The 13,130-nt window shown below is 39.0% G+C and overlaps 1 protein-coding gene across 5 annotated transcripts in view; it reads left to right on the top strand.

Moving 5' to 3' along the window:
* Positions 1 to 13,130, top strand: part of LOC117359480 (zinc finger protein 510-like) — a 141,936-nt gene that overhangs the window by 110,773 nt on the left and 18,033 nt on the right. For 3 of the 5 annotated variants that reach the window (XM_033942341.1, XM_033942339.1, XM_033942343.1), the window contains 2 exons: positions 2,251 to 2,438; positions 2,530 to 4,993. The exons of 1 other annotated variant lie outside the window; for it this stretch is intronic. In XM_033942341.1, coding sequence (XP_033798232.1) covers positions 2,251 to 2,438; positions 2,530 to 4,269 — 1,928 coding nt within the window. In that variant the 3' untranslated portion in view covers positions 4,270 to 4,993. Of the gene's footprint in view, positions 1 to 2,250; positions 2,439 to 2,529; positions 4,994 to 13,130 lie in introns of those variants that run through there. One more of the 5 variants, XM_033942340.1, reaches the window with a different exon arrangement.

Genomic DNA, 13,130 nt, shown 5'->3' on the forward strand with positions numbered 1-13,130 from the left:
TGCAAGCACTGGAGTATATTTTCTCCCTCCTGTCTTGCTTTCCTGTGAGCTCCTGATTGCCTTCTGCTGAGATCAGCTGTGTTTAATTTATTCTGCTGAGGCTTCAGGCTTACTCTGGCTGACAGAACACTCTGTAGCTTTAGAGTTCCTCCCCTTTCTTTAACCCTTGCTGTGTGTTCTGCCTGCAGAGGGTTTTTGCTTGAGGTTATCTTTTTGAAAGGAATTGTAGGGAAGTGGAGCGACCCTCCTGTTTTCATCTACAATGTCCCCCTTTCTATAACCTACCTACTTTTCTTTAGGACAGGGCACAGCATTAACAGGCAGGTTTCTTTCTTTGGGCACCGGTATGCTTTCTTTCCTGGTCTGGTTTAAGTCTGACTGGGGCTTCCCTGTCACATTCTGTATTGCTCCATGGTGTGATCTCACCTTGAGTATTGCATGCAAATCTGGTTGCCCATATTTCAAAAAAAGATAGCAGAATTATATAAAAAAAAAAAAAAGAGTGACCAAAATATTAAAGGGAATGAAATGCCTTTTAATGAAGAAAGGTTAAAGAGGTTAGGACTCTTCAACTTGAAAAAGAGGTGGGTGAGGGGAGATATGATTAAGGTCTACAAAATTCTGAGTGATATAGAACAAGTAAAAGTGAATCGATTTTTTTTTTTTTTTTACTCCATCAACAATTGCAAAGACCTAGGGAACACTCAATGAAATTACTACTACTACTATCTACTATGAATTCTTTCTAGAGTGCTACCAGGCATACACAGTGCTGAATAGAGTTACAAGGAGACAGTCCCTGCTCAAATGAGTTTACAATCTAATCAGGATGCCAAGGTAGAGGTTACAGTTAGAGGGGATGATTAAACTGCTGGCGAGGGTGGTGAGCAGAGGGCATAAGGGAGTAGGGTTATGAGTTCAAGGCTGTCTTAAAAAGGTGGGTTTTCAGGAAAATACCTTTAAAACAAATAGGAGTAAATATTTTTTCATTCAATGAATAGTTAATCTCTGGAACTCGTTTCCAGAGCATGTGGTAACAGCAGTTAGTTAAGCTGGGTTTAAAAAAGGTTTGGATGTTCTTGGAGGAAAAGTCTGTAGTCTGCTATAGACAGACATGGGGTAGCCACTACTTGTCCTGGGATCAGTAACGTGGAATGTTTCTACTATTTGGGTTTCTGAAAGTACTTATGACTTTGAAAACAGGATACTGTGAAAACTGTGAAAATAGGATACTGAGCTAGATGGACCATTGGTTTGACTCACCCAAAATGGTTATTCTTATATTTTTATGGACCTGCTTTTTTTTTGGGGGGGGAGAGAAGGGAGAGAAGTGTTAGACGTGGGGGGGAGCTGGATAAAAGGGTGTTAGAACTGCAGGAGGGGTTAGCTGGATGGAAAGGAGAGAGGTGCTGGACCTGCAGAAGGGAAAGGAGACTGGTGAGAGGTGCTGGACCTGTGGTGGGGGGATTGGAGGGAAGGGAGAGAGATATTGGACTTGCGGGAGGGTCAAATGCAGGAAGGGGAGGGAAAAGAGAGGAACACAAAGGGGAGACACTGTATAGGAATGGTATATGGGCACAGCGAGATAATAGGAGAGGGAGTATATGGACATAGAGGGGGAGAGATGTTAAGCCATGGGGGGAAGATAGGGACAAAGAGATGGGAGAAGAATGATGACCCTGGCGAGTGAGTTTAAACAGAGTGAAGAAGAAACCAGACTGGGACCAAGATGATGTGAAAAATAAAATGATCAAACAAGGAAAGGCAGAAAACCAAATTTTATTTGCTGTTATGTGACTAAAATATGTCAGATCTGGAATGCTTATAGTTTGTAGTCACTTATTCGGTATTTTGCATGTATGTTCTATGTTTTATTATTTCATATAGATGTGTTTTTATTTCTCTAGTTTTTCATTTACAATTCATTTAACTTTTCCCATGTTTTCTCTCTCTAATCCGAGTATTCTGTTACACATTGTATTCTCTCAGCGCAGTTAACTTCCAAACAACTTTCTGTAAAGCAGGATCCTTGTCCCTGTGTCCACATAACAAAATGAGATGGTGAAATATTGCAAGGAGATGCTGGGTAGGAGAGCATAGGGACTCGAGCAATACTGGCAGAGGGGGAAGAGAGGGGTGTAGAGGGGCAATGCTAGAAAAGAAGTTGGAGGAAAGAGAGAGGTACATAGGGAAGACAAAGAGGAGAATCTGGCAAGAGAATAATAGATGACATCAATGCTTGATTTCCAGTGATAACAACGATGGCTGCGCCTTCGTCTTCATCTTCAACATTTATGCGCTCTGTTTATGTCGACTTTTTTGATTTAGTAAGCGAAAAAGGTAACAATATCTATGTTAAGTGCAAGTTCTGTCCGGTGAACCACAAACCTTTGAGCACATCAAGAAACAGTACTTCAAATTTGAAGAAACATATGCAGGTATGCACAATCAATTTTTTGGTGTTCCTGTTTCCTATGTAGATCAGTAATGAACTTAAATAGCTGAAATTTACTTATATTCTTATTTCAGGTGGCCCATCCAGCATCTTTGAAGCATCTGGAGTCATGTAAACGGCCTGCTGAAAGTAATAAAGTGGCATCGGTGCCAGCAAAGAAACAAAAACTTGTTCAATCGGCTGTTAATTTTAACCGTATTATCAAAGTGACGCAGACTCAAGTAGATAACCTCATCATGAACTTTGTCATAGAAGATATGCAGGCATTCAGTGTTGTTGAACAGCCAGCTTTTGTGAACCTCATCACTGGATTGCAACCAGGGAGATCCGTTATGAGCCAAAATATTCTGGTTGGATGTCTTGAGGATAAATTTGGCAAAATGAAGGAAACGCTGAGTATTCATTTGAGCAAAGCAAACTATGTTTGCACGACTGCCGATATCTGGACAAGTCATAATCGCAGTTTCTTCAGTGTGACTGTTCACTGGTTGGATGAGACTTCTCTACAGCGCCACTCTGCCGCTCTTACATGTCAGCGTATAAGGGGTCAACATACTTACAATCTGATAGCGTCAACTCTCGAGACTGTCCACAGTACTTATAATCTGGCAGCTAAGGTAACAATGACCCTCACAGACAATGGCTCTAACTTCGTCAGAGCCTTTCATTTGTTTTCAGATGACTCAATTGCTAATGGCTTGTTTCTTAATCCGCAAGAATCTGAATCGGAAGAGATTGTCTTTACTAATATCAGTGAGGTCTTTGCTGAAGGCCATGATACAGCAGAGAAGGAGTATGTTTTGCCACCATACCAACGGTGTGCTGCGCATACTCTAAACTTGGTAGCTGTTAATGGCTTGGATGATGCTTGTAATGACACAGCCTTTAAGAGGATTTTTCAAAGTGCAATGGCAAAGTGTGCAGTATTATGGAATAAGACAAGTCAAAGTTCTCAGGTAGCTGATATTGTACAGGAAAAATGCAATATGCAGTTGATCATTCCTAATGCAATACAGTGGAATTCTTTCTTCTATGCTGTTCAAAAAGTTTATTCCATCGTTGATAAAAACATGAACTCGGATAGCCTGCTGAATGAATTGTGCAGAGCTTTGGGAGTGACTGGATTTAGACAGCATGAAATAATTTTTCTAGGCGAGTACTGCCGTGTCATGAGTCCACTGGCAGGTGCTCTGGACATACTACAAAGTGAAGCTAAATGTTTTTTGGGCTTTTTGTTGCCAACTTTAGTGATGTTGAAAACAAAGCTGACCAAAGTTGGTACAGACCTTAAATATGCCTCTTCTCTGGTTTGTGCACTTCAACATGGGCTCAATGAGCATTTTGGTCATTATTTTGACCGCAAAGATTTGATTCTGGCTGCAGTTATATTACCACAGTTTCGTCTTCGTTGGGTTGAAGGTGATGAAATGAAGATGAAATACAAAGAGCTTCTTTTCGAAGCAATGAAAACAATGAAATTGTCATTAGAACAAACTTCACCAGCTTCATCCAGCAGTGATTGTAGTTATGAAGATGACTTCTTCTGTTTTCAAAATGATGATGGCAGTGACAAAAGTGATGTTGCTGCTGAATTGGATCTATTTCTAAATGACAGTTCTCGTGATATAATCAGTGTATTGCAGTTTCCTCATATCAAGGCACTGTTTTTGAAGTATAACACAGGTTTACCTTCAAGTGCTCCTGTTGAAAGGCTTTTCAGCATTGGCAGACAAATTATGACTCCAAGAAGATGCAGAATGACAGACAAACATTTTGAAATGCAATTGCTCCTTTGTTGTAATAGGAGCCTATAACATCAAAAACGGGAACCCTATGAGTGACCATTCTGATTGAACAAGTTTTTCTTTCTTTGCTGGTATTGATGCCAGAAGGCAGCTCTGCTGCTACACCAAGGACTGCTGAATATAGACAATGCTTGATTTTGTACTGTTCATAGTGCTAGGCTATTTTCATGTTTGTTTTCTTTATTAGATTTAAATATTTCTCTAATTTTATTGGATATCTATATTTGAGGACTTCAGCATTTTCTGTTTAGATTTTTTTTTTTTTTTGTAATTCATGTATATCCAATTGCTATAATAAATTTTATGTAATGTCAAAACAACTGTTTATTTCCAACAATTATAAAGTAAATAAAAGTAAAATATTATTTTTCACAGTAACTTAACTTATTTCTTTTATCAAACAAGTAACTAGTAATTTGTTTTTTCCTTGCAGTAACCAGAACTTTAATAGTTTTATGAAGTAACTTGCCCAATAATGTATGAACATACACAGTTATGTTCCCATGTTGACAGTTTAGACTTTTATGTAGTAAAATAAAAATTCTGGTTACTAGTTTTACAACAAAATTTGGAGCTATACTGAATTATTGGAGCTATACTGGATCTATAACCCTTCAATATAAGAAGTGATATCAATTTATTGTTGAATGGGTAATTCACTGGAAATCCTCTATTGTAATAATCTGGATGTTGATATATGCCCCCGATACAGACATTAGCTGAAACATGGCTGTCAAGTTGCTCTGTTCTAATAAAGTGACTGTAGCCATACTGCCTTGGACTGCGTGTTATTCCAGATTGCTTTTTAACTTGCACATTTTTGTTGGGATTTGCCTCTTTTTGACTGTACTATATCAGCAACTCCTGTTCTAAAATAGTAGCAGAATTTGACATGACCTAGTTGATGGTCAAAACAATTTAACTGGCCAGAAACGGCCACTACTATTACTATTATTATTAGTCATTTCTATATTGCTTCTAGGCATATGCACTGACTGGTTAAATCACTTGTTGGAAGCTATTAGCTAATTTTCAGCGACATTTAGCCAGTTATCGCCACTGAAAATTTGTGGTTAGCACCTAAATAAAAACCAATTATTTTGGGGCCATTCTGAAGGAGAGTCAGCACTTGGCTGGTTAAGTGCTGATATTCATCACTTAACTGGCCAGGGTAACTGCATAAATGGGACCATGTAAAACACAATGGTATCTTTGTGGCAACCTATGCCCAGTTCTGAATTTTGACTTAACCGACTATAGGTTAGCTGGTGCCACATAAACTGGATATTCAGTGCTGAAGCCCAGACATAGTCTAGCATTGAATATTTGAGAATACCATCAGTGGTGTCAGCAAAATGCTCACTGCTGCCAGCTGAATATTTACCCCATCCTGCCCTGGATGTCTCAATTCCAATTTTGCGTCCTTTCTAAAATTTGCCCATATATGTTTTATTGCTGATGAACCAGCTGTTTTTATAGCTGTTGAGCACAGATGGCATCTACTGGTTATAAAGAATGGGAAAACCATCTCTACAAAAGACCTGCTAAACTGCTGAGGATATCTTGTAAACAAAGCTCCCAAGTACATAAAAACTCTTTAAGGGTAAGTAAAACTCAAAACACTTGTATAGAACAGGAGTTCTTAACCCAGTCCTTGGGACACAACTAGCCTGTCAGGTTTTCAAGATATCCATAATGAATATGCATGAGATGAGATCTAATCTTCGGTTTATATACCAGGTCATCTCCCAGTGGAGCTCAACTCGGTTCACATATAATTAAGACTAGAGTACATAGCGAAAAAAGAACTATAATTAAGAACTAGAGTACATAGTAAAAACGCATGAGAAAAATATCTATAATATTGTCATTTCGTTGAGACTGTAGTTAAACCATTTAAAAATTGCGAGAACAACATAGTTTTCAGGGATTTATGAAATAATTGCAGCTGGCCTAAAAGCCTAATGGAGTCAGGGAGTTCATTCCAGATCTCTACAAACTTGAAAACAAAAGATCGACTGAGCTTCCCAGCAGATTTAATTCCCTTAAAGGAAGGGAAGGATAATTTATATCTTTGTGTATTTCTCAAATCGTAAAGTCTGAGGGTATTCCAACATAAGGGGACAAAAGGATCAAATATTCCGTGGAGAAGATTAAGGATTATGCATGCGCATTTAAACTGGATCCTAAAGCGAACTGGGAACCAGTGAAGCTTTCTTAACAAAGGGGAAACATGATCATACTTTCGTTTCCCAAAGATGAGCTTAGCTACAGTATTCTGTATCAACTGAAGTCATTTTAGACTGCCCTGCTTAATGCCCAGATAAACTGAGTTACAATAATCTAGCTGTGCAAGCACAGTGGATTGTACCAACACTGAGAAATGTTACTGATGGAATAGTCTTTGACCTTCCTCAATATGCGCAGACTAAAAAATCACTTTTTTGTCAAGGAATTTATCTGTTCATGGAATGTAAGTGATGAGTCCAAGATAAATTTACATGCACTGCCTCCATTGTATGCAAATCTCTCAAGCATTTTCACTGTGGATGTTAGGAACAACAGATTGGCTGAGTGTATTATGAGGACTGGGTTCAAAACCCCTGGTACAGAAGTAGGTAAAAAGGTAATATCTAGAAAGCTGCTGTATATATACTAATGCCCATAGTAAGGGAAATATTTTTCATTCCTCAGCGCTATATTGGAAGAAGCCGACTTGGATTTAGTGGCAGTCATGGAAACAGGATACACAGAGAACCATGGCTATGATATAGTTATACCAGGTTATAATCTATTAAGAAGGAAGAAAGTGAGGAATAGAACTTCTATGTGCAAAAAAAAGTAATATTACTACTACTATTATTTCTATAGCACTGCCAGACACACGCAGCGCTGCACAGAGTCACAAAGAAGAAGAAAATGGTCCCTGCTAGAAAGAGCTTACAATCTAAAGAGCCAAGACAGACAAACAGGATGTCATGGATACAGTTAAGGGGAACAGTTAATCAGCTGGTTGGAGGTCAGAGGAGTAGGGTTAAGGATTGAAGGCTATATCAAAAAGGTGGGTTTTCAGTCTGCTTTTAAACAAGAGAAGGGAAGAGGCTTGATGGACAAACTCAGGTAATTTATTCTAGGCATAGGGGGCAGCTAGATGAAAGGAACAAAGTCTGGAATTGGCAGTAGAGGAGAAGGGAAAGCTAAGAGTAGCTTATCTGAGGAACAGAGTTCTCTGGGAGGTGTATAAGGAGAGGGAAGCAAGGAGAGATATTGAGGGGCAACAGAATGACCATACTTGTAGGTCAGCAATAAGATCTTGAACTGTATGCGATGGCAGATAGGGAGCCAATGAAGTGGCTTAAGGAGAGGGGTGACATGAGCGTAGTGAGGTTGGTAGCAGATGAGTCATTGCGGGAGACCAGTTAGAAGTAGATTGCAGTACCTATGCATGAGGTTACGAGAGCATGGACAAAACTAAAACTTAGTTTCATAGACTGAGTCATCAACCAAGAGGAGCTCGACTCGGTTTACAATAATGTAAAACATAATACATAAATTTGACAAGAAAAAGTAGACTGAAATAGTTAATTTCCAAAATGTTTAGCAAACAAAAAAGTTTTCAGAACATTCTGTAATAAAGCTAAAGAACCTAAACTTCTTAATGTAAGCGGTAAAGCATTCCAGAATTCGGTTAATTTAAAAGCAAAGGAATAACTAAATCTCTTAAAGGTTATGTTTTCACCACTGAGAGAGGGAAATGTAAGTTTTAATTTTTGAGAACTTTTGGCAAGATGAGATCTATGAACATTCCAGTCTAAAGGGATCAAAGTGGCAAAAATGCCAAATAGGATCTTAAATGCAATACAAATGCACTTAAATTGAATTCTGAGGTACACTGTTACGTGATCAAATTTACTCTTACCAAAGATAAGTTTAGCAGCAGTGTTCTGTACTAATTGAAGTCTCTGCAGACTGACCTTTGAAAGACCCAAATACACTGAATTGCAGTACTCTAGCCTTGACAAAATGATCGATTGAACCTATACAGAGAAGTGTTGTTGGTGAAAAAGTGCTCTCTTCTCAGAGCACGGAAGCTGAAAAAACACTTTTTAATAAGCGAATTTAGTTGGTCCTTAAATGTAAGTGAAGAATCGATAACAATACCTAGTATTAACAAGGAAAACTCAATTTTCAAAAATTCTCCTGAGTCTAAGATCACAGCAGAAGGGAGAGAATCTAACTTTGGGCCAAGCCATAAAAGCTTAGTCTTTGCAACATTTAATTTCATCTGGACCATTGTTGCCCAGGACTGAAGTTTAGTAATACAATGGTTAATATTGGGTATCAAATTATCGAGATGTGGATCAACCTCAAGTAATATGAAGATATCATCAGCATATGTTAGTAAAGTTTCTCGGGTATTCAAATTGTAATGTTTAAATGAACTCATGTAGACGTTAAATAAGATTGGAGACAATGGAGAGCCCTGGGGGACACCACAGAGGGTTCTCCACGATTTTAAATTGAAGCCTTTCATATGGACTGAATAAGAGTGCGAAGATAGAAATTTGTCAAACCAGTCTAGAACAATTTGATCAAGGCCGATTTCTGAAAGCAGGTAATGCAGAATATTGTGATTAACCACATCAAAAGCTGCAGAGATCGAACTGAAGCAAGATAGCGTGCTTCTTATTAGACTGTAGCTGTTGAATCTTAGAAAGCTCTGGGTATTGTGCTCAGAGAGGAAGGTGAAAATTTTGGTGATATTGAAGAGATAGAAGCTTGTTGGATGTGTGTAGAAAATGAGAGGTCGGAATCGAAGACCACTCCAAGGTTGTGAGCAGAGGCGACTGGAACAGTGACAGTTTCGGATGATGTACTGGGTGATGATTTGGCATATAGTAACTACTAGATGTGGTTCAGCAAGCATTATAGAAGAAATTAAACTGAAATAAGTATTAGGACACAGCTGGAGGTGAATCATTCAAATGTAAGGATTCTAGACTTCAAGAGAACTTTGTCAAGATGTGGAAATACCTCAGACAAGTGTTAGTGGAACATTTAGAAGAAATAGAAAAGCAGTGGGCAAATTTGAAAAGATATATTTTAAGGACAATGAGCTTCTTTATTAGGAAATTAATTAAAAGATGAAATGGAGATCACTATAGTTTTGTTTTCAAAAGAAGTAACTGAAAAGGAAGAAAAGAGAAGTTAGCCTTCAAAGAGATTACAGAAAAGCTAAGACAAGCAACAATGGGAAAGTAGTTGTGAAAGGAAAAATGCAAATAGAAGGAAAAATAGCCAGTACAGTAAAATGACAGGACAAGACTTTTTATGAGACTCAAGGATGAACAGGAGGAATATGTAGAGACTGATGAGGATAAAGTGGATTTGCTTAGCAAATATTCCTGTTCTGTTTAGAGGAAGGACTGGGAACAGAATGAGAGAAACGCACACAAATGAGAATGATGTGACGTAGACTTTGAATGATTTTCAAAAGACTGGTCATGAGAAGCTGGCTAAACTAAGAATAGACAAAGCAATGTGGACGAATGGGATGCATCTGAGAGTACTGAAGGAACTTAGGGAAGTTATGGTGGATCTGCTGTCTTATCTACCCGATATTCCATGGTATTTAGCGGAGTGGGAATGGCTCCTGGCCAGCTGAATACCAGTAGGCCAACTGTCTGCCGATATTTAGCTGGAGATATCCAGCTGTCTTCCACTGTATATTGTGTTGATTGGCTGGTGACATAAGAATAGCCTTACTGGGTCATACCAATGGTCCATCAAGCCCAGTAGCCCATTCTCATGGTGGCCAATCCAGGTCACTAGTACCTGGCCAAAACCCAAGGAGTAGCAACATTCCATGTTACCAATATAGGGCATGCAGTGGCTTCCCCATGTCTTTCTCAATAACAGACTATGGATTTTTCCTCCAGGAACTTACCAGCTACGCTATCCGCTCTTACCACATTCTCTGGCAACGCGTTCCAGAGCTTAACTATTCTCTGAGTGAAAATTTTTTTTTCTCCTATTGGTTTTAAAAGTATTTCCCTGTAACTTCGAGTGTCCCTTGATCTTTGTAATTTTTATGGAGTGAAAAATCGATCCACTTGTACCCATTCTACTCCACTCAGGATTTTGTAGACTTTAGTCATATCTCCCCTCAGCTGTCTCTTTTCCAAGCTGAAGAGCCCTAACCGTTTTAGTCTTTCCTCATGCGAGAGGAGTTCCATCCCCTTTACCATCTTGGTTGCTCTTCTTTGAACCTTTTCTAGCGCCACTATATCTTTCTTGAGATAAGGAGACCAGAATTAAACGCAGTATTCCAGAAGAGGTCTCACCATGGAGCGATACAGGGGCATTATGACATTCTTAGTCTTTGTTAACCATCTCTTTTTAAATAATTCCCAGCATCCTGTTGCAACACATATCCAGTCATCGCCAATATTCATTGACTTACTAGCTAAGTCTAGTAGCCAGATAGACCTGCCCAAAAATACAAGTCAATTTTTGGCCTTTATGCCTTAGCCAGCCAGCTGATGAATATCGACTTGGTTAAGTCTTTGGCAGCAGCATTTAACCCAGAAATTCAATGCACACGGCTGGATACAGCCCCAGATTGAATATCCGGGTTTGCTGCCAATAGTAGGAGGTAGCTGAGCTGCCTCTCAAGGTCTGAATATTGGCTCTCATGAGTTTAGAATAGGGTGTGATCCCGTAGGTCTGACAATCAAAGGGTATGGTTCCACTTCAGTAAAATAGAAGTAAGGAGGAGGCTGGGAACTACAGGCCAGTTAGTTTGAGATTGGTGGCAAGTAAATTAATGGAAATATTGCTGAGAGAGAGGATAGTGCAAGTTCTGGAATTTAATGAACTGCTAGATCCAAGGCAGCATGGTTCTTTTAACTGGGTGATTAGAAACCTGCATTGGGGAGAATACTAGATGTGGTATACTTAAATTTTACCAAAGCCTTTGACATGGTTCCATATAGGTGACTTAAAAATAGGTTGAGCCCCTAAGTGTCTGGATTAGAAACTGGTTGACTGAGAGGTGACCAAGGGTAGTTTAAATAGAACTCACTCTGAGGATAGGAAGGCTACCAGTGTTATACATCAGGCATAGGCCCTTGGTCTGGTTCTTTTCTACATTTTTGTAAGCAAAATAAATATTGTGGGAAGACTGATACCAAAGTCTATAATAGGTTAGATACCCTGGAAAGTATGGATACTATGAGGAGGGATCTAGTAAAGCTTGAGGAATGGTCTAGGTTGGTAAGGCAGCTAAGATTTAATGCTAAAAAATGCAGAATCCTGTAGGCTACAAAAGCACAAGGGAGCAGTACTGTATAGGAGGTGAAGTAATTCTATGTACTATAGAAGAACAAAATCTGGCAGTGATTATATTTGGCCAGACAAATAGATAGCTGACGGTAAAAATCAGATGGATACTTAGGTAGTTAAGTAAAAGAAATTTGTTCCAAAATTTAATAGTCTGGAAATGAAAAGTAGAATCTAAAATCTGTCTATACTGCACATTTTCTACTAAGGGAAAACTGAACAACCACTGAGACAATTCTCTGTCTAGAGGTCAAGAAAACCAAAAAATGAGAGCAAAATTCTGAGGCAGAGCAATGTAAGATTTAACAACCATTCAAGCCACTGTAAAAGATATCCAAGCCTCAATAGGAGGCCAATATAGTTTCAGTAATAATGGAGAAGCCCTATCATGTTTATGCATCATCCAGGTTCACCGTGATTTGCTTCAGTTCTTTTAGACTTTCTCTGACGTGAGTATCTTACCAACGTTCCATCGCATAAGGCCCAAAACAAACAATTCATTTAGGGGCCAGTATTCAAAGCAATTTAACTGGCCAGAAACAGCTCCCAGTCAGATAAATCGCCTTTTGGGACTAATTGCTCATTTTTAGCGGGACTTAACTGGTTAGCACCACTGAAAATAATTGGTTAGCACTGAACTGAAACCTGGCTTTTTGGGGGGAGGGCATTCTGAGGGCAGAGTTGGCCCTTGGCTAGTTAAGTGCCAATATTCATCTCTTAACTGGCCAGGATATCTACATAAATATGACCGCATAAAAGTCAGTCCTATTTTTCTGAAATAACCCATAGCTGGTTAAGTGCTGAATATCGCATATAGAAGCGAATTCATCAATGTGTGCTACTGATGAAACAGGTTATTTTAGCACAAGATCTCATTGATAAACTGGGACCCTGTGCTAAAATAGCACGATTTGTGATAAAAAATAAGCCATTTTAACAGTAGCACATGATGACTCCTTCCCCCCTCCCCCCCCCCCGCCCCTTCTTAACTGGCTATACATTAGCTGACTTCAGAAACCTGGAAATTCAAAGCCATTGAATTTTCAGGTTTAATGCTGGTGGCAGTCAGCAAAACGCTTATCACTGCCAGCTGAATTTCAAGCCCTTAGTTTTTCTGCTATAGCCTTATCCACTTTGGACTAGATTCAGTGAATGGCATCTAAATTTGGGTACCAATAAAAAAAAATAACCCCAAAAAACATTTGCCACTATTTTATAAATAGCGCTTTCACCGGGACCTGCAACTAACTTTAGGTATGATCATTTTCACCAAATGAAACCTGGTGAAAACCCTCATGCCTAAATTAGGCACGGACCCCCGGTATTTTAAATTTTTGTCCTTCCTCTGGTCATGCCCCCTTTTTTTGGAGCCATGCATAAAAGTTACATGCAGATCACGACCCCTAAATTTATGCTCTTAAATTACTATTAAGTTCAATTAACACCAATACTTGCTTATTAGGGAGCTAATTAATGGCAGTAATTGGCTTGTTAATTAAGTTGCATGTACAACTCAAAGCACCATATAT

Source organism: Geotrypetes seraphini, chromosome 4 (genome assembly GCF_902459505.1).
Source record: "Geotrypetes seraphini chromosome 4, aGeoSer1.1, whole genome shotgun sequence".
Classification (NCBI taxonomy): Eukaryota; Metazoa; Chordata; class Amphibia; order Gymnophiona; family Dermophiidae; genus Geotrypetes; species Geotrypetes seraphini.